This window comes from Pieris brassicae, chromosome 7 (assembly GCF_905147105.1).
Source record: "Pieris brassicae chromosome 7, ilPieBrab1.1, whole genome shotgun sequence".
In the NCBI taxonomy this organism is placed as follows: domain Eukaryota; kingdom Metazoa; phylum Arthropoda; class Insecta; order Lepidoptera; family Pieridae; genus Pieris; species Pieris brassicae.
This window is the reverse complement of record NC_059671.1, coordinates 10,354,015-10,379,270: the sequence shown is the minus strand read 5'-3', so window position 1 is coordinate 10,379,270 and position 25,256 is coordinate 10,354,015. Positions and strand designations below refer to the sequence as shown.

Below are 25,256 nucleotides of genomic sequence, written 5' to 3'. Positions count from 1 at the left end.
TCAATCTATATTAAATTAATTAAAACATATTTTAAACACATCATCTTGCCCTGTATGTGTTTTATTTAACATTTAATATGAATCAATTTAGATTTGTCTATTGTTTAAGCTATCGTGGAATATATTAAGCAAATAGTATTAAGAATATCCATATCGTTAAACCTATCATGAGCACACCCCACAAACACATCCTCACGTACATTGCCACTACTTTCATACCATCACACACATAGCCGAATTAGGTATTATTTAGTTTTGGTTTTTTCCTTTCGTAAATGTTTGTACCTTTTTGTATATATGTATTCCATCTTTGGCTATATATTTAGTATAATTATTTTTGTTAGGTATAAAATGTATGTAGGCTTTCGAAATGAATATATAAATTAAAACAAAATGAGACTTTGGTTTTTCAACTGCCAATATAACATCCAGAACGCTTTAAAAGTATTATCTAAGGGGTAGTTCCAATTTCGATGTATTATTCTAACTAAAAGTAATTCCTTACTGGACAATTTACATGTACATATGAAACACACAAGATCGTACAATCAACCGGAAGGCACAATGTATTGGTTCGATAGCTTCGCGGTTTCACTTTCAAGTGCAAGGTCTGCTTTCACAACGCACTTTCCTTTTTATTTACATAATGCAGGGTGTGTTCACGAAGCTATGTATTTAAGTAATGGACTATAAATATCAGTTGTTCAGGGGTCTAGGCTCATTGATTTTTTCCCAATCGGTGTCGAGACCCTTGGTCCATGGGGTCCTAGCGCCATGAGGCTTTTTAAGGATATAGCAAAAAGGTAAGTTGACATCACAGGATACCAAAGCAGCTACCAGAATTAGTCTACCTATCCTATAGTCTTTGGAACCTTGCCTAAAGGGACTCAAAAGGCAATATAATCTTTTCAGAATATATTGTAGTGATTAAATTTTTGGGGTTAATTATTGTTTTTTGTTACATTAATTTATACCACTTATAATCTTTGAATTATAATGATGTAGGAATTATTAACAAAACTACGAATCTTTCTTCTAGTATACTACCTACTTTTGTATCTTTCTGCTTAATTGAGTTCCGGCTGCATTGAATAGAGATAGTAGACTATGTTAAATGAGTATTACTAATTTTATTGCTCTGATAATAAAAAATAATTGACCTATTGAATAAATTTCCACTTTTCCACCTTTTACATGTGCACTAGTACACGCACACATTTTTATTTTGTTAAAGAATAAGCCGGAACAGAACGTAATCTTTGATTAAATGGTTATTTTCAAATATTTTATAAAAGAAATAATGTTTTTAAATAAGAATAATAAAAGCCCGTTTAATAATAGAAACACTAATTTGTAACACTAACTTTAATTTAACACTCACAATAGACAATAATTAATTTCAAATATTAAGGTTACTAAAATAGATTAAGTGTCTCTTTCAGTATATATTAAAAATAGCTGTGATCCGATAAAAAGTATAGGTAGTAATCGAATATAATAAAAATAATTATGAAATAGTTTCGCTTCATTACTGTAACATTTTATCCACGTTTATAATTGTATAGGACGTGTCGTTATTAATATTAACATTAGATTGAAAGGAAGGCATTAATCATAGAACATTGAATAAGAACGTAGAAATCACGAGAAATTATTAAACAAGGTAAAGCCTTAATTTATAATATAGTATAACGCAGAACGTAAATGAGACACGTTTAGAAAAATATCTCAGGAACCGATTTAAAATTACATCAAATTAAAAGGCTTTTAATTTACCTTTAATATTTGACAATAATACCATTTTTAACACTGAGGCGATTTACAAATAAAATTCCTAATTAATAAAATATACATGTTTATTAATTAGGAACTTTCTTGCTATTTGGTGCGGTTGATTGCGCGATATTCCATACTTTATAACGTTGTAACTTGCTATGGTTCTTCACTATCAATAATAATTTCTCCTTACCTGCAGTTCAACAATTACTATGATCAGAAAACTCCGCATAGCAAACCAGTATTTCTTGTGGCTTTCTACAGCTTTCGATACCACATAACTAATAAGGACTTACGTCAACTTTCTTGGAAACTTGACGGTGTAACTGTCATTCTGTTTATAAAAAAGAACTTGATTTTAACTTAGTTGTAGCATTAGTGATAATCTTCTTTGAGATCCCGTTTAGAATGAAAAAGATTCACTGTCTCCGGGGCTTAGTCAGGTTTAATTAATATAGAAGCTAATTATTTCTGCTAAGAGATTTTCATACATGCATGCATGTGGAAAGGACCACGGGGAAGAAGGCGAAAAGGGTGCCCAAATAAGGTGGATAAAATAAATAAAAATATTAAGAGGAGGCGAATGGAGAAGTAAAGCCATGGACAGAGATATTAGGAAAAATCTCCAGGGCTTTACCCATGAAGGGGCTCCGATCGACGGTACTGAAGGAAGCTAGGATATTAGGATAAAAAAATACCTGTAATAATTGGAAATTAAACGGGCTTTTATTATTCATATTTGAAAACATTATTTCTTTATAAAATATTTGAAATCAAAGATTACGTTCTGTTCCGGCTTATTCTTTAACAAAATAAAAATGTGTGCGTGTACTAGTGCACATGTAAAAGGTGAAACTTCTTTATGACCTTATTTTTCTTGATCTACTATATGCAACTTTACAGAAATTGGTTAAATAAAGTTAAATCAGATAAAGTTTAACAAAAAGCTTTTATTATCATAGACATGAATACAAATAATAAAATTATTATTAATAAGATTATTACAGAATTTCATTAATTGTTATAGAATTATTACTATCAATGTTATCATTATTATATATTTTTGTTATTAATGGCTTCGAATTTCTTAGAATCAACCATGATAGGGAGAAGAAAAAGATGGCGCGTAACGGAAAAATGTGACGGTAATTTTTTTACAACACCGATAAAGAAGTTTCACTTTAAAAATTTACTAAATTGTTAGTAGCAAATTGTCGTAACATTCTTGGAGATATCAAATTGATTCTAGATAATTGTATGTATTGTGGAGTCGGCTTCCGCGGCTTTCTACCGTGAAAGTGGAAGTAACGACGACAGGAAACTGCGCTTGCGGTTATACTCGTTTTGAGTTATGATAAATATATGTAATGACTAGATTATTAGAAGTGTTATAACTAGTGTTTTCCACTATATATTTCGGATAAATAACGAATAACGCTGGGGCGCTATTTCCCTTTATTCATGTTATCATCATTCATTCAGGTCATTCATCTTTTTATGCCTGACACCGTACGACCAATTCTTCATGACCCATATATACACAATATTTGGAATTATTATAACACAGGGCAAACGGGCAAGATCACATGATGTTAAGTAATACCGCCCCCCATGAACACATTGCCTAAAGGCTCGCAAGTGCGTTGCGGCGTTTTAAAAATTGATACACACTGACTCACTATCTTTCTGATGAGGTTTACAGATAGTAATATGCATGTGAAGGATTTCTATAGGTTTTAGTAATCCTCCATATTATGACAAATATATTGCTGAAAATAATTTGGACGTCCAATACTCAAATATCACGTTCATTTCTTGTACTTGTAACGATATACATACTCCGAGCAGTGAGGTCGCTCTGTAAAGCCTGTGCCCAGAAAACTTCTGAGTGTCCGGAAGCTTGGCTAGCGTAATAAGCCAGGACGCAAAGACCAAACGCGTCTAAGTGCGGAAACTGAGTCCACACTACACGATCATCTTTCATCAGCCGAATGTCTTCACAATCACAGCAACAAAGCGCATACAAATTCAACGACTATTCAGAGCCCATGGCCTTAAGTAATTTGTATTCGAGCGAGTATCAAGTTTATGTACAGTCATCGTTCCTTCGACCAACAATATCGTATTTCGTAACTGATTTTAGGCGTTTCATACTCGAGATGTAGAAAACAGAACGCCGACATTCGTATAAACAATTACTATATTATGAAAATGTATTATATATTTGTTTGTCCTTAGGCTTACGAGAGAAATATTTTATCATTCTATTATATCAGTGACAGCGTCATGAAAGATTTTGGTCTCTGATAACTAAATTGAAATCTGTCGTCCTTGGGGTTGAAGGTACCCTCGGGCTGTGCAGCGATGGATGTAACACATGCTCGAATAGCTTACACATGGAAAACTAAATAAATAGATTTTTTTTAATTCTATTTAGTTTCCAGAAAATCAAAGCTTATTTAACTTTAGGTAATTGGTAGAGTTCTAAACGACACAAATGATGCTATTTATAGTGTATCACATATATTTTTAGGCAACCGGACTTTCCAGGTATTATATGGTATCACTGCCCATGGGCGCTCTCAATGCCAGAAGGCTCCCAATTGGTGGCGCTTTAAGAATTGGTACGCTTACATAAGATAAAAAGATATAAAAATAAAAAAAAACTTGTTAAGATAGCAATCATTTTTTACGAAAGAGAATTAAATTTAATAGGACAAATGGTTGTTTTAAGTTTTACTATAAATAAAATCGCGCAAAACGCTCGCGTGTAACTAAGGTATCGGCCATCTTGTCCATTATCGTTACCTTTTTAAAAATCAGCTGTTGTCATGTTATGTCAATGTCATAGCTTGGGACTGTCTTTTGTTGTTTTATCAAGAGATCGACACTATCGCTAGTTATATTAAATTTTGTTTATCCTTGGATTTACGCGGGAAATAATATGAATACATTGTGTAATTAGACCATAGTTCTTATAATTATCTTGCTATTATATCAATAGTCTTTGGTTAGAGTATACCTAAACTAAACCAGGTAAAAAATCACAAACTACGGCTGTTTGCTTTATTTCGTTTGTTAAATATGATGTGAAATTGTTCCTATATTTAAAACATGCGTCTAGCGAAGCATTGTTGCCTTAGGGCAACAAAAGGCTTCGAGATCCTAGGTTAGTCTAAAGTGGGCTTTAATAGTATATTTAAACACTCGCGTACGTAAACTCTGGTACGGTGAAGAAAAACATGAAGGAACAAGGAGGAAACATGTGAGGAAAGTAGTAGTAGCGGCGGCCTTAGTAGTCGACGGCGTGTGTCGGGCACAGAAGGCTACCTATTTACCTATTAGAAAACACAAATGATCACGTAATTAAGCCAGACTTCTAAGATTAAAGTGTCAATGTTTTTTTAATAGCGGCCAGAACCTAAAATTTACAAATAAATTATTTTTTTAAGTCGATAATTAATGTTATAATTGATAATTGCTGCATAACACCACTATGAATCCAGCTGCCGGTCGAAATATTATAGAAATAATACGACATTGGGAAAAAGAAAAGAGCGTACTAATTATAAAAGGCACACAGTTAACATCAGGTGAGTCCACTTGACTCTTCTGAACCGTTGCACAAATAGTATTGAACGTAACTGTATTTAATTATGAACCCGGGCAGTGACCATGCCATTAATGACTTCATAAACGCCATGTAGGGCATTCCCGTCTAATCAATGCAGTAATCTGGTAATACCGGTCAGCAGATGAGCCATTTCCTTTGCAATGTGCAATCCACATTTATTTCTGATATTATAAATCCGAAAGTGAGTTGCGATGCGTTAGCTACTAATTGTTGGTTGGAACATAGATATAGGCTTTTGTTTCTAGAAATATTGATAGAAATTGTTAATATAATCTACGGGAGTACAAGTAAGAAACACATTTTTTGTAATATTATCTCGATAGATCACTTTATATAAATAACTGTTGTATTACAATTGAAAACTATAATCTTTTTCCTACATTTATGCATCTATATTATTAGTTTTTGGTCCTGTTTGCGAAGACGGTGTTTGGCGAATTCGCTACAATGAAAAACTTTATAATATCCTAGATGACGCCAACATCGTCCAATTCGTAAAGTGTAACAGATCGCCAAATTCCTTAGTAAACTCACAACCCGGTACACCGAGGCTTCGTTGGTGGGATGGAGTAGTCAAGGACTTCGAAACAATAGGGGTCCACAATTGGACGCGTGAACCACTGGATAGATTGCGATGAAGAAGTGTATTTGAGGAAGCTAAGGCCCTCAAGGGGCTGTATAACCATAGATAATGATGATGATATTATTACTCGACTTATAATAATTGTTCTTTAAATCTGTTCAAAGGGTATTTAAATACTGTACATAAACACTTTATAGTTTTTTAAGTGAATTTTATAATAACGGAGACATCACGACGGAATACTTATAATCTAAGCCTACAATAACTGCACTTCAGATTACAATTTCAAATGATTTTCCGCCGTTCATCCTCACATCCTTTTAACCTTTATGTGATATTTAATAATGAATATATATTACATTTATAACCCGTAATCAAAAGGTTACGATGTGATAGAAATCTGGGTTTTATTATGTTGATCTGGGTTAAGTATTTATATTTAAACTTTGAATAAACATAACTAGTTTTCTACGATATCTCGACGAAACAGGACAAATAACTCGTGATTTAATACGTAAATATATATATAACGAAATTTTTAAATCCCCTAATGTCGCAAAGGAGTATGGCGCAGACATTTATCTGCATATGTTATATTCATTTTTTAAATGTCTCCCAACCTTGCCTCCAAAACATAAAATCACCATGGCCTTGACTGACTGTTGGATGGACTTAACTGAGTTTGGAACATACGATTTGCTGAACATGGCACAACTAATCTAACTATGAACACACGTAGAATCAGTAATTTTTAATAATAATGGTTTAAAGAGGGTAAAAATCTTTACGCGCTTTTTTAAGATCACAACATTTAGCTAGAATATAGTTTACATCCGCTATTTCGTTATAATCCGGATATCTAAGTTAATAAATTTGACAGCGTGAGATTTATAAGTTGCCAAGATAGATTTATGACTGGAATGCAAAATAGTTGCTGATATATAGGTTCAAATAATTGTTATGTGTGGAAATGTTGTCAAATTGTACGAATGAATAGTTCAGAATGCTTGAATTCGACACCTGGTGAAATTTGTTAATCAAAAAACGATTGTTTTTACAAAACAAATTACCGATTTGATAATCATTCAATCATATTTTTTCGATACATAACACCGAAGTGAATTACCATCTCTATGTACTGGTTTAAACTTGGCACTGATTTTTTGTATGTGATATTATTATCGCGTATATTCATCGAGTATCAAGATACGGTACGGTATTAAAAACTACACCAATATGGTCATTCTTAGATGATTATTATTGACGTTACTGAGTTCATTATTCTTGTTGTAGGGGTTTGGTTTTGCAAAGCTTCCTTTAATAATAAGATTTTAATTGTGGTGAATATGGCTTACCTTAGCTCTTTTAATTTAGCTGCGGCCAAGACTGATGCATAACCATATCGGGAGTACTTCTCAAGATCTTCAGATGGTGCATTAAAAGCTGCTACATAGCGCGCGGGGCTCTTATCATCAAGCCAATAACCTGAGAAAATATAAAATTTTGGACTATTTTCCGGTAAAGAAATTTAATTGTTATTATTGTATGTATTTATTTTAGTAAAGCATTAAGATGTTTATTAAATTTGATGAATGTGTTAAACTATTAATTAATAAGCTTTCTGTCAGTATTAACAGAGTGTTACTGACTGTAATGTTTTTATAACTTATAGGTAAAAATAACTTGTTTACCATTAACAATAAAATATTAAAAGTTCCATAATTAGAAATATTACTGAGTCTCAGTCACGTGACACAAAACTGTCAGAATTAGTCTACCCGTTGACACCGTATCATGCTTGTAAACAGTGTGTTCGCTTGTCTAATCCTTCCATGTGTAGGTTGTTTTTCATCAAAATACTGAGTTTATAAGTATTTTGCCTCAATTTTACCTTTTTAGTAAAATTGAGGCAATTATTTTTTATGTCTTTAAGCTGAGTAACTAATAAATAGTCTATAGAAACAGAGACTACCACTAGCCCATGAATATAAAATATAAATATGTAGTAATATATATATATATATATATATAATTTCCTAATCTATATATTATAGTCATGCCACTTAGTCAATTAAATATTCATTATGTATATTGTTACAGTAAAGTTTTGTCTTAATTAATTGAATAAATAAATCGTAATATTTAAATTGTCAAGCAAATGTCAAGTGAGGCTCACCCATTGAGTATAATTTAGGTTCCACAACAGTGTAGAGTTCCGTCATCATTTGCATTCCATATTCTGCCGCTTCTAGAATATCTCTCATCCCCTCTGTGGTCACATTATCTCCATGTTCTTGTAGATCGTAATCATCAGCTTCCAAGTAATCATTACGGTCACTTAGGTTTTTCACTGTTTCGGTATTCTGTGTTATATTATCTTTATCACAGTATTTTACAAGGACAGTTGATGTGTTTTTCGTTTCAGTTACGGAATGATTTTTATTTTCATTCTTTTCTATAATCGTAATACTATGTACCTGTTTATTAACAGTGCTATTAAATAAAGGCATAATATGTTTAAGAACTTCTATTATATTATTACTTGATGTGTTCACTGCGTAAGTATTATTAGGTTCAATCGTTAAAATTTCTACGTATTGAGAACCGACAGATGTGTTGTTACTAAACTTATGTTTTTCATTAAAAGCATTTTTCGTATTAATAGCATTGCTTTTCTTGGGAGGTACTCCGTCAATTTTTTCTTCTATTCCACTTCTTATTTGATTGACAGTTATTAAATGATTATTTTTGGAAACAGTCTTGCCATCATTTAAAATTATGGCTTCATTTAAATGCGCATCTTGTGTATCTCTTGTTATATTTTCTTTTATTATTTTTATTGATTCTATAATGCTATTGATAATATCTTCCTGTATTTTATTTGAGCTATGATCATCAATGTTGTCAATGACTTCTAAAAATAGCTTAGCCGATTCGTCGTCCTTGAGACTGGTATTGGAGTTTGTTTTATTATGTTTTTTAAATATGTCTTCTATAATTCTCGTAAAGGGACAATTATGTGTTGTATTTTCAACAGGTACATCACTAGTTTTTCCGTAAATAAATAGGCTTAGAAATATTGTAATTAAAACTACATATGTTCTGAAAATAAAAATATAAATTAGTTCTGTTGTTTTTTATCAAAAAATCTAAACTATTAAGGAACAATGGACTGTAAGGGCGTTAACTTCATAGGAAATGCTGCATAGGACTGCTAGCAAGAAATATATAAGACATTGTACAGGTACTTTTACTAATGATTGTAGCCAGTGGCGATCACGAGATTTCTTCCACGTATTGAAGGAAAATTGTAGTTATTATACAAATTACAACAGTGTTGCAATATGATGCAGATGAGTACTATTTTAAAATGGCTTTTAAATTGATACGTACAAAATGAGAAAGTGAAAAAGAGGTAATACAAATTGCACAGAGTTACGTGTTTTTACTTAACTAATATGGTAACAGGGAAGTCTATTTTAGGGGCACACAAGCCAAATATTGTATAATATGTAGAAGTTATGAGTTCATTCCGTACAGACTTGTACGCATTTTGTTCGTTAGAATTTATAATTTTATTTCGACTACATTGTTTATATTTTAATTACATAGAATAAAATATAAATATTTATGTAACATATCACAGATAATAGATAAAAATCTCGCCCCTCATAAAGTCAACTGATAATAACTAACCTGACCAATTCCATATTTGAAATCAAATCAAAACATCACTAAGCGACAACACCACTTCAATTCGTCCGGAAACCTGCGGATCAATGCTCGAATCGAACTGGTTTTAATTAATAATAACTGTTCCCAAATTATAATATATTACGCGATATAGTTTGGGAATATATTCGACTCCCATGTGAGTCCCGGGAGAGCGATGAGATAGGACTAATGGTTACATAATGGTGGATGGAAGAAGTACTGTTATGAGACCTCTGAGGGAACGATGATCTCGACTTTGCGTGCTTGTTTTGTAGCAAAATGGACACTTGGGCGTATGTTACACCGTTATTGAGAATAGTATATAATATTGATGATTACATTTACTTTAATTTTTACACATTACACTCACTCACTTACATGCATCCCGATACACTAATTCATTCACTTACGCGTATTGAAAACAGTTAAAAAAATAGTTATGGAATTTCCTATTAAATTTGTTATTGAAGACCTGAAACTTGACACGGTATTATTTACTTAAAAAGGTTTCCAAATCTTATACATAATGCATTGTTATAATGAATAAACACAATTTTTTTTAAAGAATATTTGTAAACATTGTTGATATAAGATAACTGTATCACAAAGAACGGTTCGGTGTCCGTCGATACACAAATTTATACTAAAATAATAAGTCCTGAATACATAATAATATATAATAACTCGTTTCAATCGATCCTTCCCATGAAGAAAGGCATACACTTGTAAGTCGTAAGAATATGGAGAAATTATATTAGCTTGTTTTATATATATATTACCTAGTAAGAACTGGCAATAAACTATACCCTATACTATATAACTACTGAAGACAAGACTCTTCAGTTCTTCTTCAGTAAAATTAGAAGCATTTTATATTCATTTCTGTTTTTCAATTTGAATTCAAATTTATTCAACTAAATATAATTATGGACATATTTGTTAATTATTTAACTAAGATTTTGGGGTTAAGCTGTAGATTTTAATCCTTATTGCCTCTCACAAAAAAATATGTAATGTATTTGTTACGTTTAAAATAACCTTTCGTTATATCTGAGAGGGAAATTCATTTGCGCAGTGCCCCCGAAAGTTGCAGGGGTTTAGTCCCACATAAGAATCTCTATTATTCAGACTAGATAATCAATACCCATTAAAACGACTTGTTCCCACCGAGGCTCCGGTCGCTTTCGCATTTAACCGGGGCTAACCCCTACCACCACCACCCACACCACCACTTATTGGGGACCACCCACATAGGGTGTCCCTAAGTTTCCCTTGGGTAGAATGCCTGGCGAACCCCGAGGGGCCATCTTAAGGATGTGTGAAGGGCTGAGGTGTTTTTAGTGGGTGGGGTCCCGCTACCCCTCTGAATAGCAGAGGGATTTGAGTGTAGACCCAGCCCCACAGTCCCCGCGTCAAGCTCGAAATCCTTGGCGCGGGCCTGCGCAAGCGCATTTTCACCTCATACAAAAAAAAGGGTGTCCCTAAGTAGGTGGTTATTTTACTTCTTTTAGTGCTATCTCGTTTCGAAGGTTGGTGATCACATTGGCTACTTTGATTCTGGATGCCATGCTGCTGAACAATGACTTGGTGCTTCGACCAAACCATACAATTGTCTAAAATTCTTCAACCAAAGGTTTTCCTTTAAATTAATTTCATTTAAGTATTTTTACTTAACCAAATTTTTCCTTAGTTTTCGGTGTAATAGGCGGCTATATCTTAAATCATTTGATATCGCCGCATATAATTCAACGGTCGGTTAAAGACCTCTGACAAAAAAGTATCGAAAAAAATGCAATCGCAATTATTTTTATTTTCCTCAGGATTCGGGCTTCGATTTGTCATTTGTGCGTGACGTCATTTAAGTGGTTTTTAATGACGTCGTTTTTTGCGATGTCTACTAAATTACTTTTCGTGTTTAATTTAATTTTGTTATGTGTTATATGGTGCTGATGTAACTGAGCTAATGTTATGTCATTCGTTATGTTTCGCTATATATATATAGCAAGAAGCACAGATAAATGGTGGACATTAAAGACAACACTGGAGAAAGAAAGCCATGGACAGGGATAGTTGGAAAAAGCTGGAGGAGGCCTTTACCTGTGTAGGGATTACGATCAACGGTACTCAAGGAAGTGAGGATATTAGGATAACAAGAAAAGGAAATGTATCTAACAAATCTTAGCTGTATTCTCTACTTTTGTAATAGTTGGAAATTAAACGTGGTTTTTGAAGTGAAACTTCATTATCGTCGTTGGAAATAAATTTACCGTCACATTTTTCGGTTACGCGTCATCTTTTTCTTGTGTTCCTACCAAGATTGATTCAAAGAGAGTCGAAGCCATTAATAACAAAAATATGTAATAACAATAATAGTGAATAATATAGATATTAATGATATTCTGTAATAATCTCAGTAGTAATAAGGTACAATTAAATAATTGTATCACTCGTATTCATGTCTATGATAATAAAAGCCTTTTGTTAAACTTTATATAATTTAAGTTTATTTAACCAATTTCTGTAAAGTTGCATATAGTAGATCATTTTACGAAAAATAAGGTCATAAAGAAGTTTCACTTCTTACGTGTGTACACTAGTACACGCACTTATTTTATTTTATTATTATTATAGAATTTAATTTTTGTTACTTGAAAGTAGATTGAACTTTAAGACCCGTAATTTCTGAATCTGAATCTGTCTTTTTCGTAAAGGGGTGTCGAAACGGAAACAAAATTTATCTTTATCCCCTCAAGTTTGCGTGTTGTTCCCACGAGAATGTAAGTGCGTGCTCCTATTTCACCATGCCTCCTGCTGATATCATGTGGAATATTGTGTGATGGTTGCAGCTCCTTACAAACGTTGTGTAATACAAAAAAAACTTGGCGATTAATAAAGAGTGGCGGAGAGTTTATTGCCAGTTCTTCTCTTCCGTTATACGCCCTTGATTTGAGTACTGGCAGTAACTGTAAAATGCATTTAATTTTTATTGACGTTCATAAGTGTACATTGTCTTACCTATATAAATAAATGATTTTTGAATTTCTAGACAGTTATCAAAATCATGAATTTTACTAAACATTTTGACAGAAAAAGTCGAAACACACATTCGACTTGCTTGATTTGTTCGACTCTGATTTTTCTTGTAGTCGATAAAACAGGTGACTTATATATCCTAATCTATTGAGAACGATATCATAAATTCAAACTCTCTATTTATTTATTTATTGAAGTCCACCATATCATACATAATGCTACCGTATATGTAACAAGATACTTTTTCTAAAATATATGACAGTAAAAATAGTTTTATGTATATTGCTGTATGTGTTTCGTTAGTGTGCCTTATTAAAATAAATATATATATTTCAATAATCAATTCCTTGAAGTACTAGTAGTAAGAAACCTAATTAGAAAACATTTCACGTAATCTAAACGTTTTATGCGCCCATCTGTCTCTATTTATCACAGCGTTAAAGCAATTTGATAGAAAGAGACCAAATAGTAATTTCGATATTCTTTTAGTGCCAGTAGACTGGAAGTTAGCTGTCAATCTCGTAAAGTGTGTCATGTTCTGTGCCAGATGAAGCAACTCTTCCCCAGTCGGAATACACGTCCACTCCCTAACGTTGCGAAGCGATGTATTTTTCCTCCTACTAATACCGTTTATTCTGGATTTTAGCCATTATAATCAGATCAAGGAGGAGGTCATGGCAACAAGTGGCCTAGGTACGCAACTATCTGTTGTTTGATATGCTGATTAAAGCAGTGACGCTACAATCCATGGTCTGGGCCTCAGATTTCTGTACCTGTTTCGTAACCATTTCTTTTTAATAGGCATGTATCAGCATTCCGCAGTACACACCGTCCTAGTGTGAAATGTCCAATAATCCAATGTGAAATAATAACAACTTTAGAAGCTTAGTGTCATGTGTGCAGAATGTTATAACTAATTAATAAAATTCAGAACTGCGTTTGCGCCACCCTATTAGAGTCATTTTAGACATGTGTAAGTGCGTATACGCAGTGATTGCGTGATACGTAGCCATAAAGTTAATAGTGATGTCACGTAGGAGTAGCAATGTCACCTTGATAACACCATTAGAAGTATATTAACCCACTTATCTGACCTATTATATAATACGCTGTTCATAATTTAATTAGTTGTAACAGATCAAATGTTGTTATAAAAATATGTTGGATTAGTGGTTAAGCTGTTGGGGCTGTTCAAGTATTACGTAAGTAGATTTATTGTAATTTATTAACCCCCCCTCCAGTATCAGCCCTATAGTACTTTCGTAATACTTGAACGGCCCCATTTCTGAATAACCCTCAGGTCATAGATTTAAATCACGACAGGGGCATGGCATGTTCTATGCCTATGTCTTATCACAGAAGGTTCTTGTCTTGTCCTCTGAATAAGAGAAATAAAAGCAGAATTGTATGGGCAGATGTACGTGGGTAACACTGAAAATGTTTAGAACGGGCCAGTTAGAAATATTGTTTAAAAGAAAAAAATTGAATTTCAAGTTTAGAACTCTTTGGTAGCCTAATATTTCATTCATTTTTCATTTGTTTTTGAGAATTGGCGGCAAATATAAAACTCTTGTTACACGTGAAAATGAACTTAATGCGAGAAAAATTTCAGTCAATGCTTTATTATGACTTTCGTTGTGGGCTTACTCAACAAAAAAGCTATGATAGGCTGCGATTAGCATTTCTTAATTAAGCCCCATCTCATGCCACTATTTACAATTGGTTTAACGAGCTTAAGCGTGGACGTAGCAATCTCAATGATGATCCGCGTGAGGGACGTCCTTTCACAGCGACTACTGAAGATAACATCAGTGCTGTGCGACGCATTATAGAGAAAGATAAGAGAGTGACCTATCAGCAGATACGGGCAAGCCTAGGCATTGGTATGAGTCAAGTTCAAAAAATATTACACGAACATTTAGGCGTCAGGAAGCTTGGTACCAGATGGATTCTCCATACTTTAACCGACGACCCAAAAACACCTTCGCATGGACTGGTATAATACTTGACTATGACAGGTGTCGAGATAATGAGTCATCCAGTCCTGACCTGGCGCCCTGTGACTTTCATTTATACCCAAGAACTAAAGATACAATTCGAATGAGAATGGGCCCACTGCTTTTCTCAGTGGTTCCATCGAATGTGACGATGTGTAGAGTGGAACGGAGATTACTTCGAAAAACAAAAAAAGTATTGGCAACTTTCTACATTAAGCCGTTTTTTATTTTCTCAACCTTTTCAGTGTTACCTAGGTATATATATATCAAAACTCAGTCTTTTTTAAAGGTAGTTTTGCCGCGTACCACTACTATGAGGAAGCAGCTGCTCACGCACGTCGAACCAATTAGGGTTCGAAAAGAGCGTACCAATTCTTAAAAGGTAACGTACTTACGAGCCTTCTGACAATGTGTGTGAGTTATCACTTAACATCAGGTGAGAATTCTGCCCTCTTGTTATATTAAAAACAAATTATTCTAAATAAAAAGTTATTCAATAATGTAGCACCGTACGAAGCCGGGCAAAACAAGCACCCTTGTAATACATACATTTGAAATAAAAAAAATATAGTTATAATAATTTTAATATAAAAGTACAAAAGTTAGGTTTATTAAGACTACACTAAGCTTATCTTTAATATTATAAAAATCGGTACATCACACCATATAAACGTGACTTCGAAAGGTTATTATGCTCTTCGTTTATAATGAATGTCTGCGATTACGCATACATTTACAAATATTTTAAATTACTGTAATATTTCTTTGAGTATGTAATTTGGACATGCACTTATTCGTATAAAATCTTAAATCATTCTCGTGAATTGCTTGTTTATTGATAACTTGATGAAAATGTATTTTAACATGTTAATTATATATGTAAATTCGTAATTATAACTATATCTAATTTTACAACATATTTTTGAGATAAATTCATCTAATATTGGAGATGAGATGTACTTACAACGGACGAGTATTACAATTTTTCGATATCATTTTGAATACTAATAGCGCTATCTATATGTCAGCCTACGAACTTTTCAGCCCTTTATTACGATGTATGGAAAATTCTTAATCATCTCGTTCTTGGTAGTTATTACAAGAATCATCATCATGATGTAATCATCATTACTAATGTTAAAAGATCGATATGAAGAAGCTCTTATAATATATACCAATGGCCATTGGACGTCGAGGCAGAAAACGAAATTCCAGCCCTAAATGAAAAGTGTTCAAATAATTATAAAAGGAAATTAATTTAAATTATAAAGGGAATGTTTGACGTCTAATCGGGCCAGTTAAATTTGATTGTTATAAGAACCGTTATTGATACAGATATGGTGGAGTATTTTTAAATTATCTAAATATTTCTTTCGTTAACTAACTTTACTTATCATTAAATTATAGTCAAACTTTTTAATACCAACAATACAAAAATATATTTAAAATTTACCAAAATATAACTAGTCTTAACAATTTCTAATAACATAATATTGTTAAATATAGCTCTTTTCGGAGATCACATCCTTAGCTTCCATTGTATCTTTGTATCACATGTGAATATCTGAAAATGTAAAACGTTATTAAATTTGATTTTGTTTAAAATAGCGCCACCTTTTGTACAATTTGTGAACTAACGTAAATGTGAAGACGTAGTTGATGTTACGACTGCACGAGTTTACGAAAACTGCAAAAGATGGCAGTAATATAAGTATTTTGATAATCAAAATGGCGTTTTCATTATTCTTTAAATAACGTATCTTTATAACTTTGTACTCAATAAAAAAAACCATTAAATTTTTAGTAAGTAGTATGATATTTAAAATACAATGACACACACAATTGAATACATGATCTGCCTTCTACGTTCACTATTTCGCAACAGTTATTATTTCATCGGAAATCGAACCGAATATTTTTGCATATTATACATGGTTATTTACATCCACGGTGGCGATAGTTTTAGGCAATAATTTAGGTTTTTAAATGCGAAGAAATCGTTTTTAGTAAAATAGTGGAAATACTTTATTGAAAGTGATATAGTTTGGTTGTATCTAACCTGCCACTAGATGTCGCTAGTGGTTCCGCCGCTCTTCACGCCCAGTCTTCTCCTGCCGTTTAAGGTCATTGATCGCTGTCACGCTGCGGAACAGCACTTTGGCCGTCACCTGCTGCAAATACATGCTTCTTGTTAGAACATTAAACATTCAGGAGTTGCATTTTCTAAATGACGGTGGACATTTACGACGACTTATTAATATCTTTAGTGGATATTTAGGATTCTTAGTGTTACTTTTGTAAATGAAAAATCACACATCCATACTCAAGAATTTGTGCTGTCTTATGGCTAAAGAGTCCAGACTGTTTCTTTTTTTCTTTCCATCATGACAATACTGTTTTTTAACAAATAGGCGCTATGTCATTACCTTCTATAGGTATTTATATAAGTTAAAAACCGTTTTTAATTTGTTTTGCTACATTTATGGTGGATTTTGAAACTTTAATAGTTTCGCGTGCATTACATCGTGGCGGATCACGTGAATAAACCTCAAACACAAGATGAAATTCAGTGTAGACTTCACAGTCCCACTTGTGTTAATAAATGTAAATTTAGATTTATTTTGACGACCATAAATAACTAAAATATATTATTAAAAGGAGTCCTTTTAGGCATGATTCCGAAGATCCTGACAGCGTTCCCCCTTTGAATGGCTATTGTTAGTTATTGTTTTTTGTTATGTTAATTTATTTTAGTAGTATTATATTATTTCTCGAAATATGTCTTGATACAATTAAGAATTATATTAATTGTGTTATATTTGAATTTTTAGATAAGAAAAGTCAGACTTCCGTTTTATTTATTTATTAAAGTAGACCACACCATATTTAATCTACAGTATACGTTACAAGCTATATTTTTTAAAGTACATGATAATTATGCTAAACATAAATGTTACAGAAACTTCAATAAAAATTAGATTAAATTATAATTTTAGATTTTATTTATTAATAATAGATTAGGTGACATAATACTTATCATTCATTCACTCAATCACTAACTCGCACCCACACCCTCATGCATTCACGCGTGTTTAAATCAGTTAAAAAATCAAAAACCAAAAATAAATGAAATAAAAGATGTAACTAGATTATATATATATTCAAAGTAATTTATAATTAAGTTTGTTATGGAAGGGCTGGGAACCCTGACCCAGGTATTTTTTACTTAAAAGGGTTCCGAAATCTTGCACATTGTAATGCATGTGGTCTTATAATGAATAAAGACATGTTTATGATTATTTTTATTAAAAAAAAATATTGATCACGTTTATCATTTAAAAATAATTTCTCGTCTAAAGGCAATTGTATAAAATAAAACCCTTTTCTTATATACGTTCTCATTAAAAAATAATTAAGGAAAATACGCATATAAAGCCCGACCTATTTGGAATAAAAGCTGGCACAAATTGGACTGGCATTGGCACGCCGCAAATAAGTGAACTTCGTGTAAAACCTACTTTTTCTCAATACCGAGATTATTCTTCTTGCTCCCCAGACTAATTGGCTGCGATTTACTTCAATCACTATTTATACGTGCCTGACTTTGTTTACCAAATATATTTTTAAATGAAATTGACGAAAACAGCGTTTTTCGTCGTTAAATTTTGCCAAGATTACATCCGTTTGCTATGAACAAATGCTGTGTTGTATTTTTTTAATAGTTACAAAACTTGATTTTCTATACTTTAGGTTTAAAGAAGTTCATTCTCATTAAAACATAGAAGTCACTTACAGATTTTTTAATAATTAAAAAACACAAAAAGTAAAATATATCACGCCATGCACCGATCGTACGCAGTTGTTGCATTAGAATTTAGGAAAAACTTCGCAGGCGTATTCGAAACTGCTCCACTGCTACTATTTCCCATATCTCAGGAGGCAAGCTGTTGTATAGACTCGCTCCGATATGGGTTATATTTTTTGCGGCCTATTGGTTCTGATTTTAGATATGATTTGTGTTATTGACTACGTGTGGGATTGAAGTTAAAGCTCGTGTCTATTTGAATGTATACATTTTTTTAAAACTAATATGCATGCTGTGTATAGTTTAATGTTCATTAATTTTGATGTATAGTTTGTTAGTGGAAATAATATAATGATAAAAGGATACTTGGAGTACGATACTTTTATATGTCAATAGTTAATAATAGATAGTATTTAAGTCAAACTTAAAATAACTTTATTCATATAGGTAACCAAGTACACTTATGAACGTCAACAGAAAAGAAGTTAATATGATTCTAAATTATATATCCTACCAGTTCGAAAGTCAAGGGCGTAGAGCGGGCAAGAAGAACTGGCAAGAAGCTCTCCACCACTCTTTTTAATAGCCATGTTTTGAGTCATACAATTTGTTTGAACTGGAGCAAATCAGTCCCAAGGATTAGGATTATTTAAATAATAAATTTATAAAAAGTTTGATTGATTAATTTACGTTTAACGAGAATTTTGAATTTATTCAGTGATAATGCTCAAATCTCGGTTGGGAGTTTGTTGTAAAAATGAATACCATATAAGAAGTGCGTTCTGGAGCCGGGTTTGTCATACGCTTAGGTTAGTTCTGTTTTGAGTATTATAATGGTGAATGTCACCATTTGTTTTAAAATCGTTTTTATTTTTTTGGTATATATATACAACAAGGCTTCAAAAATATATTGGCATAATATGTAACTAATTCTTTTTAGTCATACATGAAGCTATTTATCCTATGTGTTATAATAAATCAACTTATATAATAAAACTATAAGCTTATCGTCTGACGTCTGATAAAGTTTTTAAAGTTTTAGAGGTGTATATTTTTACTTTTTATAAGCACGCAACTGCATTCTATAAAATATTTAATTTGCGCCCTGGTTGCTGTCAAACCGGTTGAATCCAAGTTGATCTCATTTTTGACATAATGGCCGATACAATGTTATAATTACTGAATGTGGAGCGACTTACAGACGCCCGCGCACCACTTTGTTCAGGTGACGGTAAAAGCTTTAAGGGCCGTAATACGTATATTGTATAAAAATAAAATATATGTTTATTCATTTTGCACATTTGAATTACAATGTGTAAGATTTGGGAACCCTTTTAAGTAAAAAATACCTGTGTCAGGGATTGTATACTTCTTTACAAAACATGACTTTTTATTTTAGCTTGGTAACATAAGCTTTTAAGGCTCGTTGAATGGAAACCTCGGCTAGGTGGACTAGGTGGACTGACGACATCATCAAAGACGTTGGCTTCCAGTGGATACAGAGAGGACAGTGCAGGGCGTACTGGAGGAAAATGGAGGAGGCCTACGTCCAGAAATGGACCAAATTGAAAGGCTGAAGATGATAAACTTTTTAAATAAAGTGAATTACACACACTACATTTTGACATAAAAAACACATTTATAACACTTAGCTTGTATTTTAACGGATTAACGAATTGATGGGAAATTCTATGTGGGAAAGAGCTTTCACTTAGTGTCCATTGGTGTTGTTAATGCTTTCGAAGATGTTGCTTTATGAATACAGAATCGTTAATATAAAAGGGTTTTTTGCGTAAGTGTTGTACACGAATGTCTTCGGTTATTAAAGTCGAGGCTATTAAAGCATCATATGACCGACTTACTTGTATTTCGACACTTTGATACAATTGTATAGAAAGCTGTGGTCGAAAGGAATTTTTCGATTTTACACGATTTTTATTGCCATTTAAAGTATCTTTAACGTCCGATTGTTATAATAAGTTTTTTAATCCTACTGTCGCACTTTGTAATTTAACATTGTAAACCAATTATTATAATATCATTGTAATTAATGTCAACGCTTATTTGATGGAATGAGCATGATGGAAATTGTGACCAATGTATGTCCGACCGTCACATAGTGTTTGGTATAAAATTTTTTCTTCAATTAAGTTTTAAATAAATAATAATAATCTAAATTCTTCAATCGCAGACAGCTTTATGACAGATTAATTTAATAAAATTTATCGCATCATCTTTAAAAAATATATATTTTAATCGAATTCCAAATAAAAAATATTTTTTTTAACCGAATACCAAAATTTAGGTAGGAATTGTAGCGATTATTGATAGAGTATGAGCTACACGTGTGCGTATATATGTAAGTTTCTATGTAACTAAAAGTCATATCGATCCATTATGTTTTTGTAATTCGTTTAAATTTTTCCATATCACTGCTTATACAAATAAATATCCTATGGATACAACATCTTTAATAAATCCTTAAGTAAAAAGTATTCCACGAAGTATGTCAAAATATATACCCGTAATGAAACTACTTACAACTGAACCATTCGGCGCCATTTCGCCAAATTGCCTGGAGCGCTTAACGAAACAAAACATTTTTGCTGTGTGCTTTTGCATGTGACATAAAAGAAAATTCATTGGGCCATATACCGTTGGCAGAGGTTCAGGAGATCTTTGAGACGCTCATTAGGGCACTATGTTCGAACCTCGTAAACCTTTTCAAAAGAGCGGAGTTCTCTCAAATTACTTTAGGTTATTTAGTTTAGTCATTGCGATTTACAGGTGATAAATTATGCATGATCAAAAAAATTGTTAGACAGCTTATTAATAAATGTTATTAAGTATTCCATAGTAAAAGTGATAAATAGGCTAACGCACTCGCGAGCCTTCTAGCATTGAGAGTGTCCATGGGCGGCGGTATCACTTAACAGTAGCCGGGCTTCCAGCCTGTTTGCCCCCTGATATATAACAAAAAATAGAAATGGATTTAAATAATGATAAAAGGTAAAATCTCTGTAAATATAATATAACCGCACGTATTATTTCGATAAAGTAAATGAGAGGACATTGTAATTCGGAGATTTAGATCCCCAGTGTTTTTATTTTAATAGAATTATCAATTTTGTCTAACTCTGTCTGAATTGTGTCTTCCAGTCCCAAACTAGAAGGTCCGAAACCCGCTTATTAGTTTTGGTACACATATAAAAGAAACCATCAGTCATATTTTACCTGGTAGTTTCCGTTACTGGTTACACTGGGAGGAGTGTAACCTCGGGATCCGAAACCCGGAGTGGATCCACCATGGTACAGTGTGTTGTTGTTCGCGTCGCGCGTGGTAGCGGCTGTGTATGTCGATTTGCAGTTGTGGGACATGCTGTACAGCTGGAAATTTAAGTTGGCTTATTAAATTTTGCATTAACCGACTGGCTCAGAATGAATCGTAAATCTAAACTCTGAGGTCGTGCGTTACCTTTAGTACGATCCTCATGCGGTGAAGGAAACCATCGTGATGAGAGAGCACGTCTAAGAGAAAAAATATACTTCTACAGACACATACCTACTTGCCTATAAATAGTATGGTCCAGCAAAGAGATTTCGAAGTCTCTTTTGTCGGAAGCCAACAGCAAGGATTGTAGCGCCACTGTTTATATTATTATATATATGTACAGGGACTCCTTATGTAATATACATTATGCAAAAATTATTTATTAGTATAGATTTGAAAACTCTGCCCTAGTGGTTATGTAAGAATGTAAGAATCTAAGCCGAATTCTATCTTTCGAACTCCAACTACGCACGATTCCTCTTTCTACGTAGGCTCGAGCTCCCACGGTGAGGAATATATGATACCAATAATATGGTTTGTGAAAAGTCAAAATGTAGGTAGCTTTTGACTGATCGACTTTTCATAGTGTTATATTTATTTATAAGTAATCTTAGAGTTGCGCATTTTATAAAAGAAAACAGTGAGATACAAAGCCAAAACATATTACATTGTTTAACAAAATATACGAAAAAGAAACCATAAGTCAATTAAGCACTAATGATATTATACATTAACAGATTAAAAAAAAAAAAAAAAAATTTAATATTTTTACAGCTAAGTAAAATCGAAGTCTTCTCGCTTCGTAAAATATTTCCTCACAGCCTCTTTGGTAAGGTGAACAATGTCAACATCTTCATAAGTTGTGTTGTATTTAGCTAAAACGCGAAACCTTGGCAAATTACGAATATAGTTTGTGTTCGTACGAAGCACATGGACAAATTGTGAATGTCTTGTCGCATACGCTGGAGGTACTTTTAAAGAAATTAACGACAGCAAATAGAGGCTATCTATCCGCTCATTAAGAATAGCCTGCAAAAATAATAAATCTAGCTAATTCCGCTGCCATTCCAAAGAATCTAAATTAATTATAGTATAGTTTTTTTTATATTAGCCGCCGAAAGTGTTAGTTGTATGAGATGTTTTGCAATATTTTTTCGGTCTCATTGATATAAAAACTTCATCTTGTCTTAAAAGGAAAACAGTGAGGTCACAAAGTGTAGCAAGTTCGGTGTCCGGTACAGTTATTAACAGTTAATGAAACACGAAACTTACAATTATTTATTTGGTGCAAGTGATGAGCTGGTTGAGGTCTCGTGAGGTTTCAATATCGCAATGTGTGTCTTAAAGCTGTTTTCAGGTTAATGTTGTTTAGGATAATATGTTAGTGGTTGCCTGGATATCGCTCGAAAGCGATAAGGCCGCCAGTTGCCGTCCCTTTTATTTAATTATTTAAATTGTACTGTGTTTCTGTTAATTGCAACGAAGTGTTAATAAATAAATATTAAAGGTTGGGAGAGATCACTTGTTTTAAATAAAATTAAAATATCACTTATTCCACGTCATAAAATTTGTTTCGTAGACATCCCTACTCATCGGCAAAGAAGAAAGAGGGTGTAGGCCAAACCTTACATCAAACATATAGAGATTGACAGAGATAATATAATAATGGCGCAACAACCTTTTAATTCTGGGCCTCAGATTTCTGTATCTGTTCCGTGATCATTTAGAATAGGCAAGTAGCTGATCAACCTTCTACGATTTTTTGTGTCTATCGCATGCCATTATCTCGCGATGTTTTCCTTTTCCCTACGAGCGAGTGTTAAATTCGCGAGACAGAAAGTCCATTGGTGAACAGCCCGGGCTCGAACCTACGATCCCAGGGTCACACGTTGAAACCATTAGGCCAACACTGCTCAATAACAGACCGATTTGTAATAAAAATATTTATTATTACGTTATAACGGCGCCATTATATGACTGCTAGATAAAGGATAATCGGACCAGTTATCAAACCGAGTTAAAACACTTAATCATATCGTTATTATTGATTGATAACGACGCATATTATTTGCATGTCTAAGTTCCCGATATTCAATTGCTTTTTGCCTCAATTTCTTTGCCTTCCGCATTCTTATCATTGATGTAATTATTTTATATAGACATTTCCAATGCCAGAGAACAATTAAAACGTGTTCTACCTTGTTTTGATAAAGAACAAATCTTTAAAAGATATTTTTAAATATGTTTAAGGAAAAAAAAACTGTGGCGCTACAACCTTTTTAGGTCTGGGCTTCAGATATTCCGTTTATGATTATTTGTCAATCTAATAGACAAATAGGTGCATCAGGTCTTAGCCACCTTCACCGTTCAAGCGAATGTTTAATGTGCACATAAACAGAGAGTCAATTGGTGCACAGCCGGGGATTGAACCTACGACCTCATGGATGAGAAGCGCACAACGGAGCCGCTAGGCCAACACTGCTCTGCGCTTTTCAAGTCACCAAACATAGATTATTACAATGCCTTTCAACAACGCAAATGTAAGTCCAATTTGCATCGGAAATTTACATAGCCTCTTCGTAATTATTTATTGCTGATTTGTGCCCACTGTATATCCTAAATTATAGGTCTGTCTTTATTATTGTCGAAGAAAGTTAGTATGACATTCTTGAGATAATTTCAACAGTTAGTTTTAATAATACATTCAAAAATATGATAATGAACTTTAACTAAAAAAACTTATATTTGAATTCATGACAGATTTTGTAACCCATACTTAGCTATTTTCAATAAGTATTCTATGTAATACCAGTTATTAAAATTTATCGTTGAGCCGCAAATTATAATGTATAACTATGACAGAAAAATAATTCATGCAATTGCACTCAGCGCAATGTTTTTTCTTGCTTATTGCAAATATTATTTCATATCTTTCATATAAAAATAATTTTTAAACACTGCATAATACTGCCTATAACATAAAAAGTAAATAAATGTCGTCTAGTCAAACACTTTCTTCGAGGGGACATAAAAAAGCGGAATGAGACGTACATACCCGAAATGTAACGCAAGTTCGGTACTGCACATCGAGAGCAAACAACGTTTATGGCGAGAGAACGTTGAGATATTTGCTTCCGGGGGTAATAAATGGACTACCCGATCAGTTATTAGATATCAACAAAAAGAATTAGTTAAAAAACTATTTCAATATCCATTTGTCGCGCTCCTAAACATTTCTTACATTAATACAAATTACAGTGGTTGGCTAATGTAACATAATATGTTTTTATTATATTATAAAACCAATGGTACTAACACCTTTTTAGTTCTGGGCTTCAGATATTATTTATCTGTTTCATGACCAATTGTCAATCTAATAGGCA

At 32.9% G+C, this 25,256-nt stretch overlaps 1 protein-coding gene across 1 annotated transcript in view; it reads right to left on the bottom strand.

Moving 5' to 3' along the window:
- The window catches only part of LOC123711973, a 31,568-nt gene extending 21,863 nt beyond the window's left edge, over positions 1-9,705 (bottom strand). Inside the window, exons 1-3 of the mRNA XM_045664870.1 lie at positions 9,690-9,705; positions 8,170-9,095; positions 7,349-7,478 (exon numbers count right to left, since the gene is read on the bottom strand). Coding sequence (XP_045520826.1) covers positions 7,349-7,478; positions 8,170-9,095; positions 9,690-9,703 — 1,070 coding nt within the window. The 5' untranslated portion in view covers positions 9,704-9,705. The remainder of the gene's footprint in view (positions 1-7,348; positions 7,479-8,169; positions 9,096-9,689) is intronic.
- Between the last annotated feature and the right edge of the window lie 15,551 nt (positions 9,706-25,256).